At 40.9% G+C, this 14,733-nt stretch overlaps 1 protein-coding gene across 4 annotated transcripts in view; it reads left to right on the forward strand.

Annotated features, from left to right (window-relative positions):
- LOC121285135 (PACRG-like protein) overlaps positions 1-14,733 on the forward strand; it is a 77,095-nt gene that overhangs the window by 44,518 nt on the left and 17,844 nt on the right. For all 4 annotated transcript variants that reach the window (XM_041201318.1, XM_041201330.1, XM_041201352.1 and 1 more), the window contains 2 exons: positions 2,856-2,963; positions 10,278-10,358. In XM_041201318.1, the coding sequence (XP_041057252.1) occupies positions 2,856-2,963; positions 10,278-10,358 (189 nt within the window). The remainder of the gene's footprint in view (positions 1-2,855; positions 2,964-10,277; positions 10,359-14,733) is intronic.

Consider the following 14,733-nt stretch of genomic DNA (forward strand, 5'->3'; position numbering starts at 1 on the left):
GTTGTTCTTCTTGCACATATGTTGAATATAATCCCAAGAAAATATAAAGGTTTCTGTGTGTTCAGTTTGTGGTAACCTGAGTTTATGTAGTAATAGATTATTTTAATTAGCCTAATTTCTACCCTCAAAGCTAAACCTAAGACCAGAAAATGAGTACAAAGCATGTGTTGTATTAGTAATCATAGGTTTTGGAAAACACTATTTTGGCATTTTAATTCCCAAATTTATTACAGGTCACAAACTAATTTTTTTTTTTTATCTTTGACAAAGTGTTGCAGGGATTACATGCATGTATATGCAGCAGAATTTCATTTATTCATTCATGTGTGCTTAGCCCAAAGGCAGGACATAAGCTCATTGTCTGACATCCATTTGTGCAGGACTGGTAACCCAGAGACCCAGGATAATGCTCTGGGGACCTGAGTTTGAATCCCACCATGGAAGATAGTAGAATTTGAAATCAATAAAAATCTGGAATTACAACTCTAATGATGACCATGAAACCATTGCCAATTGTCAAAAAAATCCACCTCATTCACTAATGTCCTTTAGGGAAGGCAGTCTGCTGTCCTTACCTGGTCTGGCCTACATATGACTCCAGATCCGCAATAATGTGGTTGACTCTTAAAATGTCCTCTGAACATGGGCAATTAAAGATGGGCAATAAATGCTGGCCTAGCCAGCGACGCCCACACTCCATGAACGAATAAAAGAAAAAGAAATCCCCCCCCCAAATTAACTATCTGATAGACTGTAGCCATTATCTCTTGTTCCTGTTCCATTAACTCCACTAAATTCCCTGTCTACTGTCCAGGAGTTTGCAACCTTTGTGTTTGTTTTTAACCCTGAGATGAGCTTCTGAGATCATAACCTCTCCATCATCAAAGTTGCCGACACCTACCTCCATAACTTTGCCTGTCTCCACCCCTGCCTCAACTCATCTGCTGCTGAAACCCTCATTCACGCATTTGTTCATGGGAGATTGGGGGTGGGGGAATGAAGGAGTGGAGTCAGCATTCCAGACAGGCTGAGAGGCCCTGACTGCCTGTTGACTCAGCTGCAGCCACAGCCCTCGCTGTGAAAGGGTTCCTCCTCCACAATGGTGGCCCAGCTGCTGAGGGGATTTCAATTTTAAATTTAAAAACGTTGGACAGAGGGTGCCTCCATCTTGGGGTCCCTGCTCTCTTACTTACCTTGAAGGGTCAGTTTCTGTTTCTTCAGAGCTAAAGGGCCTCTAATTGGCCATCCAACTTCAAGACCCTGCCTGCCATCCTTAATTAAATGGCAAGCTGTCCTCTGGTCACTAATTGGCTAATTTGGGGAAAATCACATTGAGTGACTGTTTGCCACGAAGTGTGGGCTTCTGATCCAATTTGAGCCTTACAGAAGGGTCCTGAAGCTCATGGGGTACATCCTCCCCTGTTATGCAACTGTTGAGAATTTAATATCTTATTTTTAACAGAAGAATTATTAGATCTAATTCCTTTGAAGACTTTTTCTAATGTTTTTGAAAGAAAGCTTGTTAGTGTTTACAGCAAAGCTCACACCTCGATTTTTTTCTTTTAATCATTTATTAAATAGAGTAAAATTTCTGTTATCCGGCACTCTACCAACTGGAATTCTCTATTAATTGGAATTCTGGGGTTGGGTCTGTTTTTTGATTGGACATGTCAAACTTAGTGGTAATTGTTATTGGCAGCTTGTCCTCACTGGAGTCTCGGCCCCCCTCTGCTCTGCAGCACCATCTTCCCTTGGCGCCATTACTCAATTCGCGCACTCCACCTTTCGCAACCTCAAAAACTGCATGATCATCTTGGAGCTTTCTCATTGAATGAAAACCTGGAACTCGCTTTATAGCTCAGTTGACTGGCCTATTTGATTAACCTGCACCTGCCATTCCTGGAGCCTGCCAGATAACAGAAATTCTGCCTGTAATTATAATTGATGACTCTCAATGGAACAATTTCACATTGAATTGTTACATCATCATGTGGTTTAGTTACAATGTCAACATGAGAAAGGGCGGTACGTTGTGGGCTGAAAATCTCCATCTTATCATGATAGGGATTTCTTTGAGGCTGTGACAGCCCAAATAGACTAAGGTAAGCTATGAAGTAATGTACTTCAACTTCCCAAGTTTCACATGATAGATTATTGATTAAACTCAAAGCTGTGTGGATTCAGGGTAAACCCCGGAAATGGATCAGAAACTGGCTGAAGGCTGGAAAACAATGAGTGCTCATTGGAGTAGCTAGATCAGAGTTTGGATGGGGGGGAGACATAATACTGAGTGATTACCAAAGGGCATAGCTTCAAACGGGCAAGAGGTAATTTTAGGACTGGTATCAGGAAACTATTCATCTCTTTAAGTGTGATTAATATGGAGAAAAAGTGCAGATAGAATAATGGTGACAAAAGGCATGAAATATTTTAGAAATGATGAGATGCCAAAATGGATAGATATTCGTATCTCTCTAGATGGATGAATTATATTACTCTATATAAATAAAACTATATCATTAATATTGTGTGGGGCAACCGGGGCAAGAACCAGTGACATAACTAGTGTATGTAAGAGAAACGGAAGTTTCACATAACTTAGCTTGTTGCTGTATGAAGCGATGGTGACACATTATTCCTTTATTTAAAAAACTACAGTGCTCATTAACTGGTGTATGTGTGCTAAAATAAGTTTTTAAGTGTTTCTGTTTTATTATGCAGTATTAGAGCTTTGAATAACATTATGAGGAGTGTAGTTAGCAATTAGATTGCACAATAGCTGGTAAAAAGTCAATTAATTTTCAACCTTAGACATTTGAGCAATGTTTTTATCGTTGCTGCTCTTCTCCCTAAAGGCACATTCAGATGTTGAGGTTTTTGAAAGAGGATTGCATGCCTTGGTCCAGCTGAGTGCTGTTGTTGGTCCTGCAGTAAATGGCCACCTTAAACATCTGTTGACTTGTGTAAGTATTTACAGTTGTGTTCTAAGACGACTCCTGTTGCTGTGAGTTTTTATTGTGCTTCAATATCTTAATATTGATTCCTTTTGGTAACTAAGGATCTGTTTACATTGCAAAGCAATTTGCACCTCGGCGCTAGAGTTACATATGAATCTGACTCAAATCTGCCTTGATTCCAGAGAGAAATAACATGAGTCTCCTTGCAGAAAGTAGTCTCTCACTACTTAACTTTGATTCTGCATAGGGTGTAACTTCAGTTGGATAATAAACCTGGCTTTAAAAGCTGCCCCCTTCTAAACATTTAAATTTTAGTTAATGACAGATGAGACCTGCACCTGACTGTATGCACACACGTCTAGAACTCTCTGCTGAGCAGAAAAGTTGGAGTCCTAGTCAAGAAATGTAAATCGGGTTCTATCTGAGACTGATAGCAGCTGCTGTATGTACACATTGCAATATTACTGCAGGTCAGTTTTGAGAGCCAAATTCATTGCAAGTACAACCCACTTAAATTCAAGTTTCTAATTAAAATCAAAATTTCCCTTCAATTATTAGCACAGTTCTGGAACAATTTGACGAGGCTAAACAAACAAATGTCTGCCTTCAGTAACCTTTACATCAAAAAAATATGGGACAGAAATTCAGTGTTGTTTTTACGCCCATTCTAAAACGTAGATTAAACATGTAAAGAATTGGCTGCTGACGGTAGACATGCCTGTCCCAAAGTAGTGCATGTTAGCCCAATGATGCTTAGGGCCAAGTGGCTTCGCTGCTTAATGCTGCTGCTCTTGCAACAAGGCCTACTAAAAATTGAAAGTGAGCCCTGTGTCTCCAAACAACTTGCAAAGGTTTTAACAGTAGTGGTTCTCAAACTTTTTTGGTTGAAGGCCTCTTCAAATATATTCGTCATCATGGATTCTCCCAGCTGAATTATGATACTGTGTAATATTCATAATATGAAAGTGCTGCCTGTAGAGAGTGTTTTAATAATGTTTGTAAGAAAACAGTTATTTACCTGTGTACATATCAGTGAGATGGGTGTACTGCTTGCAGGTACAGGTGTTTGTCAAATTTAAGAGTTAATATGTGCTTCCTTATAGGTGCACCACTAATAAACTAACTTAAACAAAAAATTATACAGGATCCTTCACTCGGGCAAGTTGCTAAGACAAACAGAATTTTACCTCCTTAATGTTAATTGAGGACGGCAGGTTTTAAATCGATTAAGTAAATAAAGATAATGAGTGCCCCTTCTTAAAGGGGCCTAGAGTAATGAATGGCCCTGCTACCTTCAGGAATCTGTGAACATGAACTCCAAGGACACTCTTGTTCCTTTACCCTTCTCCGTATCCTACAATTTATTGTGGACTCCCTTCTCTTGTTCACCCCAAATGCATTACCTCACACTTTTCTGAATTGAATTTCATTTGTCACTGTGCTGCCCACCTGACCATTGATAGCTTCCTGCCTAACAACAGCTAGTCTATAGCGTTCTTCCTCATTATGAACTATATGACGGATTTTTGTATCATTTTTGTATCAAACTTCATAATCATGTTCCCAGCATTTAATTTGCAAACTTCTTAATCATGTCCTCAAATCATTGATTTGTACTAGGAAAAGCAAGGGACCTAATATTGTGCTTTGCAGAAACCCACTGGAAACAACTTTTCAGTCACAAAAACACCCACCAATCATTACCTTTTGCTCCCTGCCATTGAGCCAATTTTGGATCCAACTTGCTGCTTAAATGTTTCAAGCGAGAACCGAGCCAAATACAATGGCTCAGATCTTCCATGAAGCAGCAATCATCATCAGACTGCCACCCCACTCAAACTTTTCAATGCCCCCACACTGCTTTGCATTTCTGGCAGGTTCTTCTGAGCCCGGTTTCTTCAGAAATGCAGACTGTACGGTCCCATGCAGAACTCCCATCACAGTGCTGTAGGGACAGAAGACAAGCCACATCTCCTTTTTAGGGCAGTAGGTTTAAATGTCTTGTGTGATTGCTAGTGATTGGGTGAATGATACTGAATGGACAGGGTGGTAAGGTGGTAGGTGTGTGAGGTGGCGGGTGGGTCTGGTCAAGGAGGTAATCAGGTGGCTGGGGTTAGCGTAGTCAAGAGAGGTAGGTTCGGGTAGGGTGAGCTGGCCAGGGTAGTCAGGACATCAGGGGTAATTAGGTGTTCTGGGGGGGTGGGGGGTGGTGGGTAGTCGGGTCAGGTCGGGGGGTGTTGGTTGATGGGTGGGAGGTAGCTGGTGGTCGAGGATTAACGTAATTGAGAGGGATAGTTGGATCGGGGTGGTTGGTCAGGGACTTGGTGTTAGTAAGAGGGTCGGGAGGGTAATCAGGGTCGAAGGGGGTCTTGTTGGGGGAGTCAGTGTGAGTGATTGGAGTTCAGTTCTATGGTTACCTAGGAGTTAAACTAGGATTTCTCTAACATTTCCTAGATAACAATTCAGGTAAGTCTCACAGAACTGTCCAAAGTCTCCAACTCTAACTCAGAGTCTGAGACATTGCAGAGGGTCACCACCTAGGTTACAAAAGGAAATGGGAGTGGAGATTGCCTTAATCTTTCAATTTTCCCTCGATACAGCAGAGGTGCCAGATGATTGGAGAGTGGTAAATGTGACACCCTTATTCAAGAAAGGATGCAAGGACATTCCTAGTAACTACAGCCTGCTCAGTTTAATATCAGTGGTGGCTAAGGTTTTAGAAGCAATAATCAGGGGAAAAAAAATTAAAACTTGGAGAGTTTGAATTAATTAAGGAGAGCAGCACAGATTTGTAAAACGCAGATCGTGTTGACTAATCTAATTGATTTTTTTGATGAAGTAACTAAGAGGGTTGATGAGGGAAATGCAGTGGATGTTGTGTATATGGATTTAAGAGAGTGCTTGACAAAGTACCACATAAAAGATTAGTTAACAATACCGAAGCTCATGGAATTGGAGGGTCAGTGTCAACTTGGATAAATAATTTTGAGCTAAGAATAGAAAACGGCGAGCCATGGGATAGGATGTTTTGGATGGTGAGGTTAATTGACTGGAGATGGGACTTCTGCCCCTCACTCAGGAAGAAGTCCTGCCTCAGAGAGCTGACAGCCAATCAGATTGGCTGGCAGCTCTGTAGCACCAGCAGTGGCCAGGACTGGGACTGCAAGCAGTCCCCAGATGGTTAGGGTGGCAGGCGGGTGAGGTGGCAAGTGATCCAGGACCAGGTAAGTGTGGGGGGGGGGTGTTCTCACAACAGGGAGGGGAGGTGAGACCTGCAAGGGGGTTGGGGGTCCTGATGGACTGATGGAGAGGTCGGGGGTGGAGGACGCACCCGCAGCAGATATTTGGGGGGTGTGGGGCATCCAATGTGGAAAGGGTATCCTCCCACCAAAGCTCAAGCAGAGTGACTTGCCGGGTTCCTTGCCACCACCACTGCCCCACCACCGCCACTGAACTCCATTTAGCCTCCAAAACTGATTGGCCAGAAATTGGGTTCAATTGAGGTGAGAGCAGGCAGCCTAGGACTTGCCCAACCCAAGTAAAATTGCAGACAGGTCAGGGTTGGCGGGAAGGCAGCAGATAGGCCACCCCAGGAATTTTACAGTGTGTTTCCCAAGAATGAGTGATAGACCACTGCTTTTTTGATATACAAATTATTTAGATATTGGAATACAAAGTAAAATTTCAAAATTTGCAGATGATCCCAAACTTTGGAGATGTGGCAAACATTGAAGATGATACTAATCGATTGCAACAGGACATACTAGTAGAATGCACGGATAAGTGGCAGATGGAATTTAACACAGAGCAGTTCTAAAGAGCATGCAGGGATACAGGGACCTGGGGGTTCATATGCAGAGATCTTTAAAGGTGGCAGGACATACTGAGAGAATAATTAGCAAATCCTAGATGTCATATTTAGAGGTATTGAGTACAGAAGCAAGGAAGTTATACTGAATCTTTATAAAGCTCTGGTTAGGCCATAACTAAAGTATGTGTGTTCAATTCTGGTCACCCAAAAGGATTTAGAAAGAATGTGAAGGTGCAGAGGAGATTTGCCAGAATGCTCCCAGGGATGAGAGATTTTAGCTACAAGTGAAGGTTGGAGAAGCTGGGGTTGTTCTCCTTGGATCAAAGGAGTTTGAAGAGAGATTTGATAGAGGCATACAAGATTATGACAGGTTTGGAAAAAGCAGACAAAAAGGGCTGTTCCCATTTGACTAGGGGGGATAGATTTAAAGATTTTGGGCAAGAGATGCAAGGGGGATGTGAGGCAGAACTTCTTTCTGCAGTTGGTATAATAAGCTGAACCTGAGAGTGATAGATGTGGAAATGATCAATAATTTCAAAAATAAATTGGATATGCACTTGAGGGAAATAAACCTGCAGGGCTATGGGAATAGAGCAGAGAATGGGACTGACTATATGTAAGAGTAGCTGTTATGATCCAAGCTGATGTTACGACTGGATAAGTCAGATCCCTGGGTGAAACCTGGCTTGACAGATTCTAACTTTTTTTTGTTTAGGAATGTAGAGAGCAGCTGCTGAACAGAGTCACAGGTGTCTGCTGATGAACTTTTAACAAAAGAATAAACTATTTATTAAACAAGAAAAATATTAACTATGTTATGCTACTCCCTCACCCACAACCATACCTTGATAGCTACATACAGATTTGTAAGGATAATACAAGTTACAAAATCTATCTTATACCCTAATGTTCACAGTAAGCACATAGACCATGTAAACCAATTGGTGACCTGTGGTTGGACACACCACTCTGAAATCAATTGACAGATGCCACCCAAAGCAGGAACTGTGGATCCCTCATCAAATTCCCCCAGATGCTCGTCACACTGTGAGCCAACTGCCTCACGAAAACTGGGTCTTTCACAAGAGGGTTTCCAATCTCCACTCTTGAAGAACTCACCTTGGAATCTTCTCCAAAATGACATTTTCTCTCCGACATCCTCAATAAGGATCCACCTCCAGGGTTTCAATCTTTCCTTCCGATGTTCCTCTCCCCTGGATCGCCATGTGTATTCAAGCTTTGCCTTCCATGCGCTCTCTCAGACACTCAGCCGTATCAATAGAACACCACTGCTTCACAGGCCTGTAGAAAGGAGTCACAAATCTTTAGCTGTCTCCTTGGATCTTCTGGCTTCTCACAAGCCCACTTTGCCTTAATTCTGCACCCCACAGCTTTTTTTCTTTAATTCAGAGCCTCTTTCTCCACTCTTTGCTTTAACTTCACTGAACAGGACTTGTTTCTGATTCCTGTTCCTGTTCCTTGACTTAACTATCTTTTAACTTGAAACCTTTCTTCTTTGTTCCAAGACCTTTCTGTCTTTGCCCTGGGGCATCCACACACCAACTGAAATAAAACTGCTTTCTATTTCTCCCTGTCTGTGGGTAGGTCTCTCTAACTCTCTCTTTCTCTTTCTCTCTCTCTCTCTGCACCCCTGTTGCTGAGTAACAGCACAGTTTTTTTTCTACCTTCTGTTTGTTTTAACTTCCCGAAACTATTAATCCCCTTCGTAACACAGCTCTTCACTTCAGGAATCGTAAAACCTCATTAAAACTGCAGGTATACAAACAGGGCCTCAGACTTGCCAGCTCCATCTCATAGAGAAAAATTCTAAATGAAACTAGCCCCAGGTTTCACTTTTCTAATATACAAATAAAAAATACATTAAACTTATAGCTATATCTTATTCCTAACATCCACAAATACAAATGCAACTTAATTAAAACTATCTCTAGTTCCTAACATAGTTTTGCACACCTCCAATCTCCACTGTCTTAACCTTTTCATATAAGATATCTATGTGTTTCATTGCTAATGATTACCTGTACCTGTGTAGCATTTTACATATTTACTTTTAGAAATGACTACTTTCTTTTAATTTCATTGTGCACCCTCTGCTACATACTGTTACGTTCACTGCCGATGTTATTCACTGAACAAGCCAACGACCACTGCCAATGTTATTCACTGAGCAAGCCAAATCCCAGAAGGAAACTTGTCTTACTGATAATAACATTTTTTTTGTGTTTTGAAAATGAGTGAAATCTACTAATCCCAGAAGCAGAGAATCCCAGTAACGCTTTTAGTATTTTAAAATTAAAAGATTTATTAACAAGACGAAAAAAAACTTAAGCACACAGGATTAAAATTACACAGTTAAAGCAGCCTTATGAAACATTCCCCTAAAAAAACTAATTTGGCCAGAACACACAAGTAAACTACTTGGCAACAACTCCCTTATTGATTTTAACCCTAGAAATCCAATAATATTACCCAAGGCAAAACCTGCTGCTACTTTAATAAAGTATATCACACGACTTCTCACCCTCTCCCACTCTGCTGTTTGAAAAAAAAATTGAAGGAAGTTCAGGAACAGACTGCTCTCTGAAAACAAGGACTTCTCTGGCTTAAAACTGTATGGCTGCTTCAAATTCACAACATCTCTCAGCACGGAGCTGGTCTCAGGACATCTCCCTCATACAACCAACTGAATTCAACTGAACACCTTTCCTTAAATATCCTTTTCCCTTTTGATCTTAGATTGCATTGTTCTAAGCGCCTTTTGAACTCAGTTTTTCCAAAGTATAAAAATCTTTCATGTCTCCCTATTGTTCCCACTTTTGGGTAAAATAAAATTTAATAACCTTCCCTTGTTTACCTGTGCAACCATTGTAAGTTGTAAAAGTCCCTTGTCACTCCTAAAACTCCCATTGAAACTTAACAGCTGAAAAGCCAAGTTCCTATTTAGCTTATAATGCAAATTTCAGACCCAACCTATTTACTCGTGCATTCAACTTCACCATAACCTCTCATTACAAATGAATGCATTTACCACCTTTTTCTTTCATCTCTCAGCTCCCACAGACAAGCTGTGTTTACTAACCTTCCCCCAGTTTAATTACACATACACACACACACACACACACTCACTCACTCACTCACTCACTCACTGTTCTTTACACAATACCACCATATTCCCAAAAATTGTTTTAAAAATAGAATTTCTCATTTTTCAGCTACTTTCCACAAAAGTTAAACCTTATATAATTTTCTTCGATTGTGCAGCTGCCTGAATGCTGAAGGATCATTATTGCACCAAACAATATATTGGTTAATATCAGAACTGGAGCAGTTTTGTTTGATGATGAGACTGTTTCAGTCAATTTATTTTGTGTCAAAATTTTAAAAAGTTTTCCGTCATGCTGCATTTATTCCTATCTTGTTGAGAAATCATTGTTGTTCTGAATTTTAAAGCTTTAAGAATGTTAATAGCTTTTTGATGTGTATTAAAGCTGTCAAAAAGACTGATGGACAAAAAACTTAAGCAGCTCATCACAGATGCCCTGCAGAAACTGGAGCAGCATGGAGGAAAGGTAAGTGTGTGCATGCATGATCACAGGCAAGCTATATTACTTCAGCTTGCCTTGTTTAAGAGTGGAGTGACACAGTTCAAAAAGTCAGCAAATTGCAAATGTACAAATATTAATCAAATCCATGACATCCAAAGGTGTTTTGAAACTACTGTTAATCAGCCATAAATGTTTTATTTAAGCAAGTTTTGGAAGTTGGATCATATTGAAAATTGAATTGAAATCCACTCTCCAAAGTGCAGCAATTCTCTTGACATTTTACAAATGCCAAATTATGCCCATGTAACCTATGCCCCACTACAGGGGCTGATTTCAACAGGTGTATATATACCTAGCACCTGCTGGTAGGTTTGTTGCAAACAATTCCCAACTGTACTTTGTATCTGTTCCATTCTGCTTGTCATACACTCTATATTTTTGTCATAAAATTGATGTGAGGCAGGTGCCTTGTTTGCATTGGGGGGATAGTGGGCCTGTTGATGGACAGGGTTAATGATGACGGTTTAGTGATGAAATGAAGCAGCCTTCTTAGTATTACCCTTCATGTTCAAATAGCTCTTATGTTTTGATGTTCATGGCATTCTGGGTTACTAATAGTGAAGTTTTTTACTGAAAAAGGAAGTCTGCAACTTGTTGCTGTAATAGAATGGTCACATTTCCAAAATTAAAATGTACCTGATTTGAACATTATGCAAGCTTCATACAGATGGCACACTTCAGCCTCGTGTATTCTAGTGTGCATTTTCTTTCATAGTCTGATAATTGGTAATATTGGCTGCAATGTTAAAGGATTCTGCTATAATTGCACAAAATAATTCATGTTCAGTTTACAGGCTAAGATTGCTTTTTTACTGGTGACTGTATTGATTTAAATTTAAATTGAGATTGTCTTTCCTACTTTAAATTCAGCATATTTTTTGGATCTGAATGGAAACTGACAAATCGTTATTTATACAGGACAATTTTAATTTGTCTATCACCTTGCTTTTTTGGTGTGATGGGGTAGTAAGTCATATTTAAAAATAAAACTGATGGCCAATTTCATGCCCGAGGCCTGCCTGATGTGATTGTCAAGTGAATTTCTACTCAAGCGTTCAGAGTTCCTGCCTGAAACAGCTGGAAATTTGATTAAAATATTTAAATTGGGATCTTATGAAGTGTTTCAGACCCTGATACAATTTTGGCCTTCCACTGGGTTGAATGTGCATTGCGAGTGCTCGAGGTTATTCAAAATTCTGCTTTTCATGTCCCAGCTTGCACTAAGTTCTTCTCACCCATTTCCCCTGTATTTGCTCATTTACATTGGCTCCCAGCCATGCAACGCCTCTTTGTTAATGTTAGTGTCCTTGCTTTTAGGTCATTCCTTGGCCTCACCCTTCCCTATCTCTGTCTTCCAACCCGCTGTGCTCCTCCAGTTCTGGCCTCTTGAGTGTTCCTGATTTTACTCACTTCGCCATTGGACGCAATGCTTTCAAATGCCAAAGCCTGAAGCTCTGGAATACCTTTCTTAAACTCCTCAGCTCTCTCCCCTTTCCTCCTTTAAGCTCCATAAATCCTGCCTCTAGTAGCTGATCTAACTGATCCTACAGGGGAAGAAGCTGATTGGTAAGTAATTGGTAAGTTGTTCTACTTATTCTAATTATAATAAATAGTTTTTAAAGTTACGGTATAGCAGGTTAGCTCGACCGAGTGGAATGCACATCCTGCACTATGTGGGAAGTCATGGACACACCATGTGTTCTAGATGTGCACGTTTGCAGGAAGTGTCACTGGCTGCAAAAGCTTGAACTCCAGGTTACAGAACTTGAGCAGCTGTTGGAGTCACTGTTGTGCATCCATGAGTTAGAGAACTATGTGGATAGCATGTTTAGGGAAGTGGCCACACCAGAGGTTAAGAGCATGCAGACAAAGAGGAAATGGGTGACCGTCAGGTAGTCTAAGAGATCCAGCAGATAGTGCAGGACTCCCCTGAGTCTATCTTGCATGCTAATTGGTTTTCCGTTTTGGATACTGGTGAGGGTGACGGTTCCTCAGAAGAGTGCAGCCAGATCCAAGTCTGGCACCATGGCTGGCTCAGCTCCACAGGAAGAGAGGAAGAAGAGTGGGAGAGCAATAGTGCTAGGGGATTCCATAATCAGGAGGTCAGGCAGACATTTCTGCAGCAGTAAAGATGACTCCAGGATGGTATGTTGCCTCCCGGACGCCATAGCCAAGGACGTCATAAAGCGGCTTCATGACATTGTTGTGGTGGAGGGTGAACGGCCAGAGGTCATGATCCACACCGTTACCAATGACATAGGTAGGAAGAGGGATGATGCCCTGAAAGCGGATTTTAGGGAGTTAGGAAGGAAATTGAAAAGCAGGACCTCAAGATCAGTGGTCTCAGGATTGCTCCCAGTGTCACATGGTAGTGAGTTTAGGAATAGGAGGATTGAGTGATTGAATACATGGCTGGAGAATTGATGTAGAAGATTTCTGAGGCTTTGGGATCAGTTCTGGGGCAGGTGGGACCAGTACAGGCTTATACCTTCACAAGACTGGGGCTTATATCCTCTCAGCGAGATTTGCTAGTGTTGTTGGGGAGGGTTTAAACTAGCTTGTCAGGGGAATGAGAACCTAAGAGGTAGCTCAAATTGGAAGGAAGTAAAGCTGGTAACAGGAAGTAAAAAAGCGGCAAGTGAAATTAGAAGACAGGCAAAACGAAAGTGAGCTTCAACTAAACCTAGAATGTGGAATAATGTCAAAAAGACTAAACTAAGGGCACCCTAACTGAGTACACACTGCATTTGCAACAAGGTAGATGGTTTAAAAGAACAAATAGAGATAAATGGATATGATCTAATTGCCATTATGGAAACAGCTGCAGGGTGACCAAAACTGGGAACTGAATATTCAATATTTAGGAAGGACAAGCAAAAAGGAAAAGGAGGTGATATGCACTGATAATAAGGGATTGGATCAGTACATTAGTAAGGGAGGATCTCAGAATGGAAGAACAAAATATGATATCTGTTTGTGTGGAGCTAAGAAGCAGCAAGGGGCAGCAACATTGGTAGGAGTTGTTTGTAGGCCACCAAACAGTAGTACAGTGTGGGGCATGGTATTAGTCCGGAGATTAGGGAAGCATGTAGCATGGGTAATACAGTAATCATGGGTGACTTCAATCTGCATATAGACTTCGTAAATCTAATGAGTACAAATGCTGTGGAAGAAGAGTTTCTAGAGTGTGTTAGGGATGGCTTCTTGGAGCATTATGTAGAGGGACTGACTAGGGAACATGCTATTTTAGATCTAGTATTATGTAACAAAAAAGGGTTAATTAATAATCTTCGTTGTAAAAGAACCTTTAGGGATAAGTGACCATAATATGATAGAATTTTACATTATGTTTGAAAGTGAGATAGTTCAAGCTGAAACCAACATGTTAAATTTGAACAAAGGAAATTATAAAGGTATGAGGGGCAAATTGGCTGAGGTGGCTTGGGAAAATACGTTAAAAAGTATGCCGGTGCATAGGTGCATACTTAGTTCACAGCAATTATATATTCCTTTAAGACACAAAAACCCAAAGAGAAAAGTCAGTCAACCGTGGCTAATAAAGAAAGTTAAGGATTGAATAAGATTAAAAGAAAAGGCCTATAAAGTTGCCAGAAATAGTAGCAAACCCGAGGATTAGGGATATTTTAGAATACAGAATCACAGAATTTTAATGGCACAGAAGGAGGCTATTCAGCCCATCGTGTTTGCACCAGCTCTCTAAATGAGCATTATCACCTAGTGCCATTGCCCTGCCATTTCCCCATACCCCTGCACATTGTTTCTATTTAAATAATCATCTAATGCCCCCTTGAATGCCTCGATTGAATCTGCCTCCACCACTGTTCTAAACAGTGAATTCCAGACCCTAGCCACTGCTCGTTTGAAAAAGTTTTTTCTTGTCACATTTGCTTCCTTTGCAAATCACTTTAAATCTGTGCCCTCTCATTCTTGATCCTTTTGCAAGTGGGAACAGCTTTTCCTTATCTACTCTGTCCACCCCACTCATGATTTTGAGCACCTCTTATCAAATCTCCTCTTAGTCTTCTTCTCTCCAAGGAGAACAGTCCCAACCTCTCCAATCTACCTCAGAGCTGAAATTTCTCACTCCTGGAACCGTTCTTATAAACCTCTTCTGCACTCTCTCGAATCATATGATGTGACAACCAGAACTGTACACAATACTCCAGCTGAGGTCTAATGAGTGTCTTATATAAATTCAGCATAACCTCCCTGTTCTTGTGCTCTATGCCCCTGTTACTGAAGCCCGGGATACTTTATGCTTTATTAACTGCTCTCTCCATCTGTCCTGCCATCTTCAATGATCTTTGCACATATACAC

Source organism: Carcharodon carcharias, chromosome 1 (genome assembly GCF_017639515.1).
Source record: "Carcharodon carcharias isolate sCarCar2 chromosome 1, sCarCar2.pri, whole genome shotgun sequence".
In the NCBI taxonomy this organism is placed as follows: domain Eukaryota; kingdom Metazoa; phylum Chordata; class Chondrichthyes; order Lamniformes; family Lamnidae; genus Carcharodon; species Carcharodon carcharias.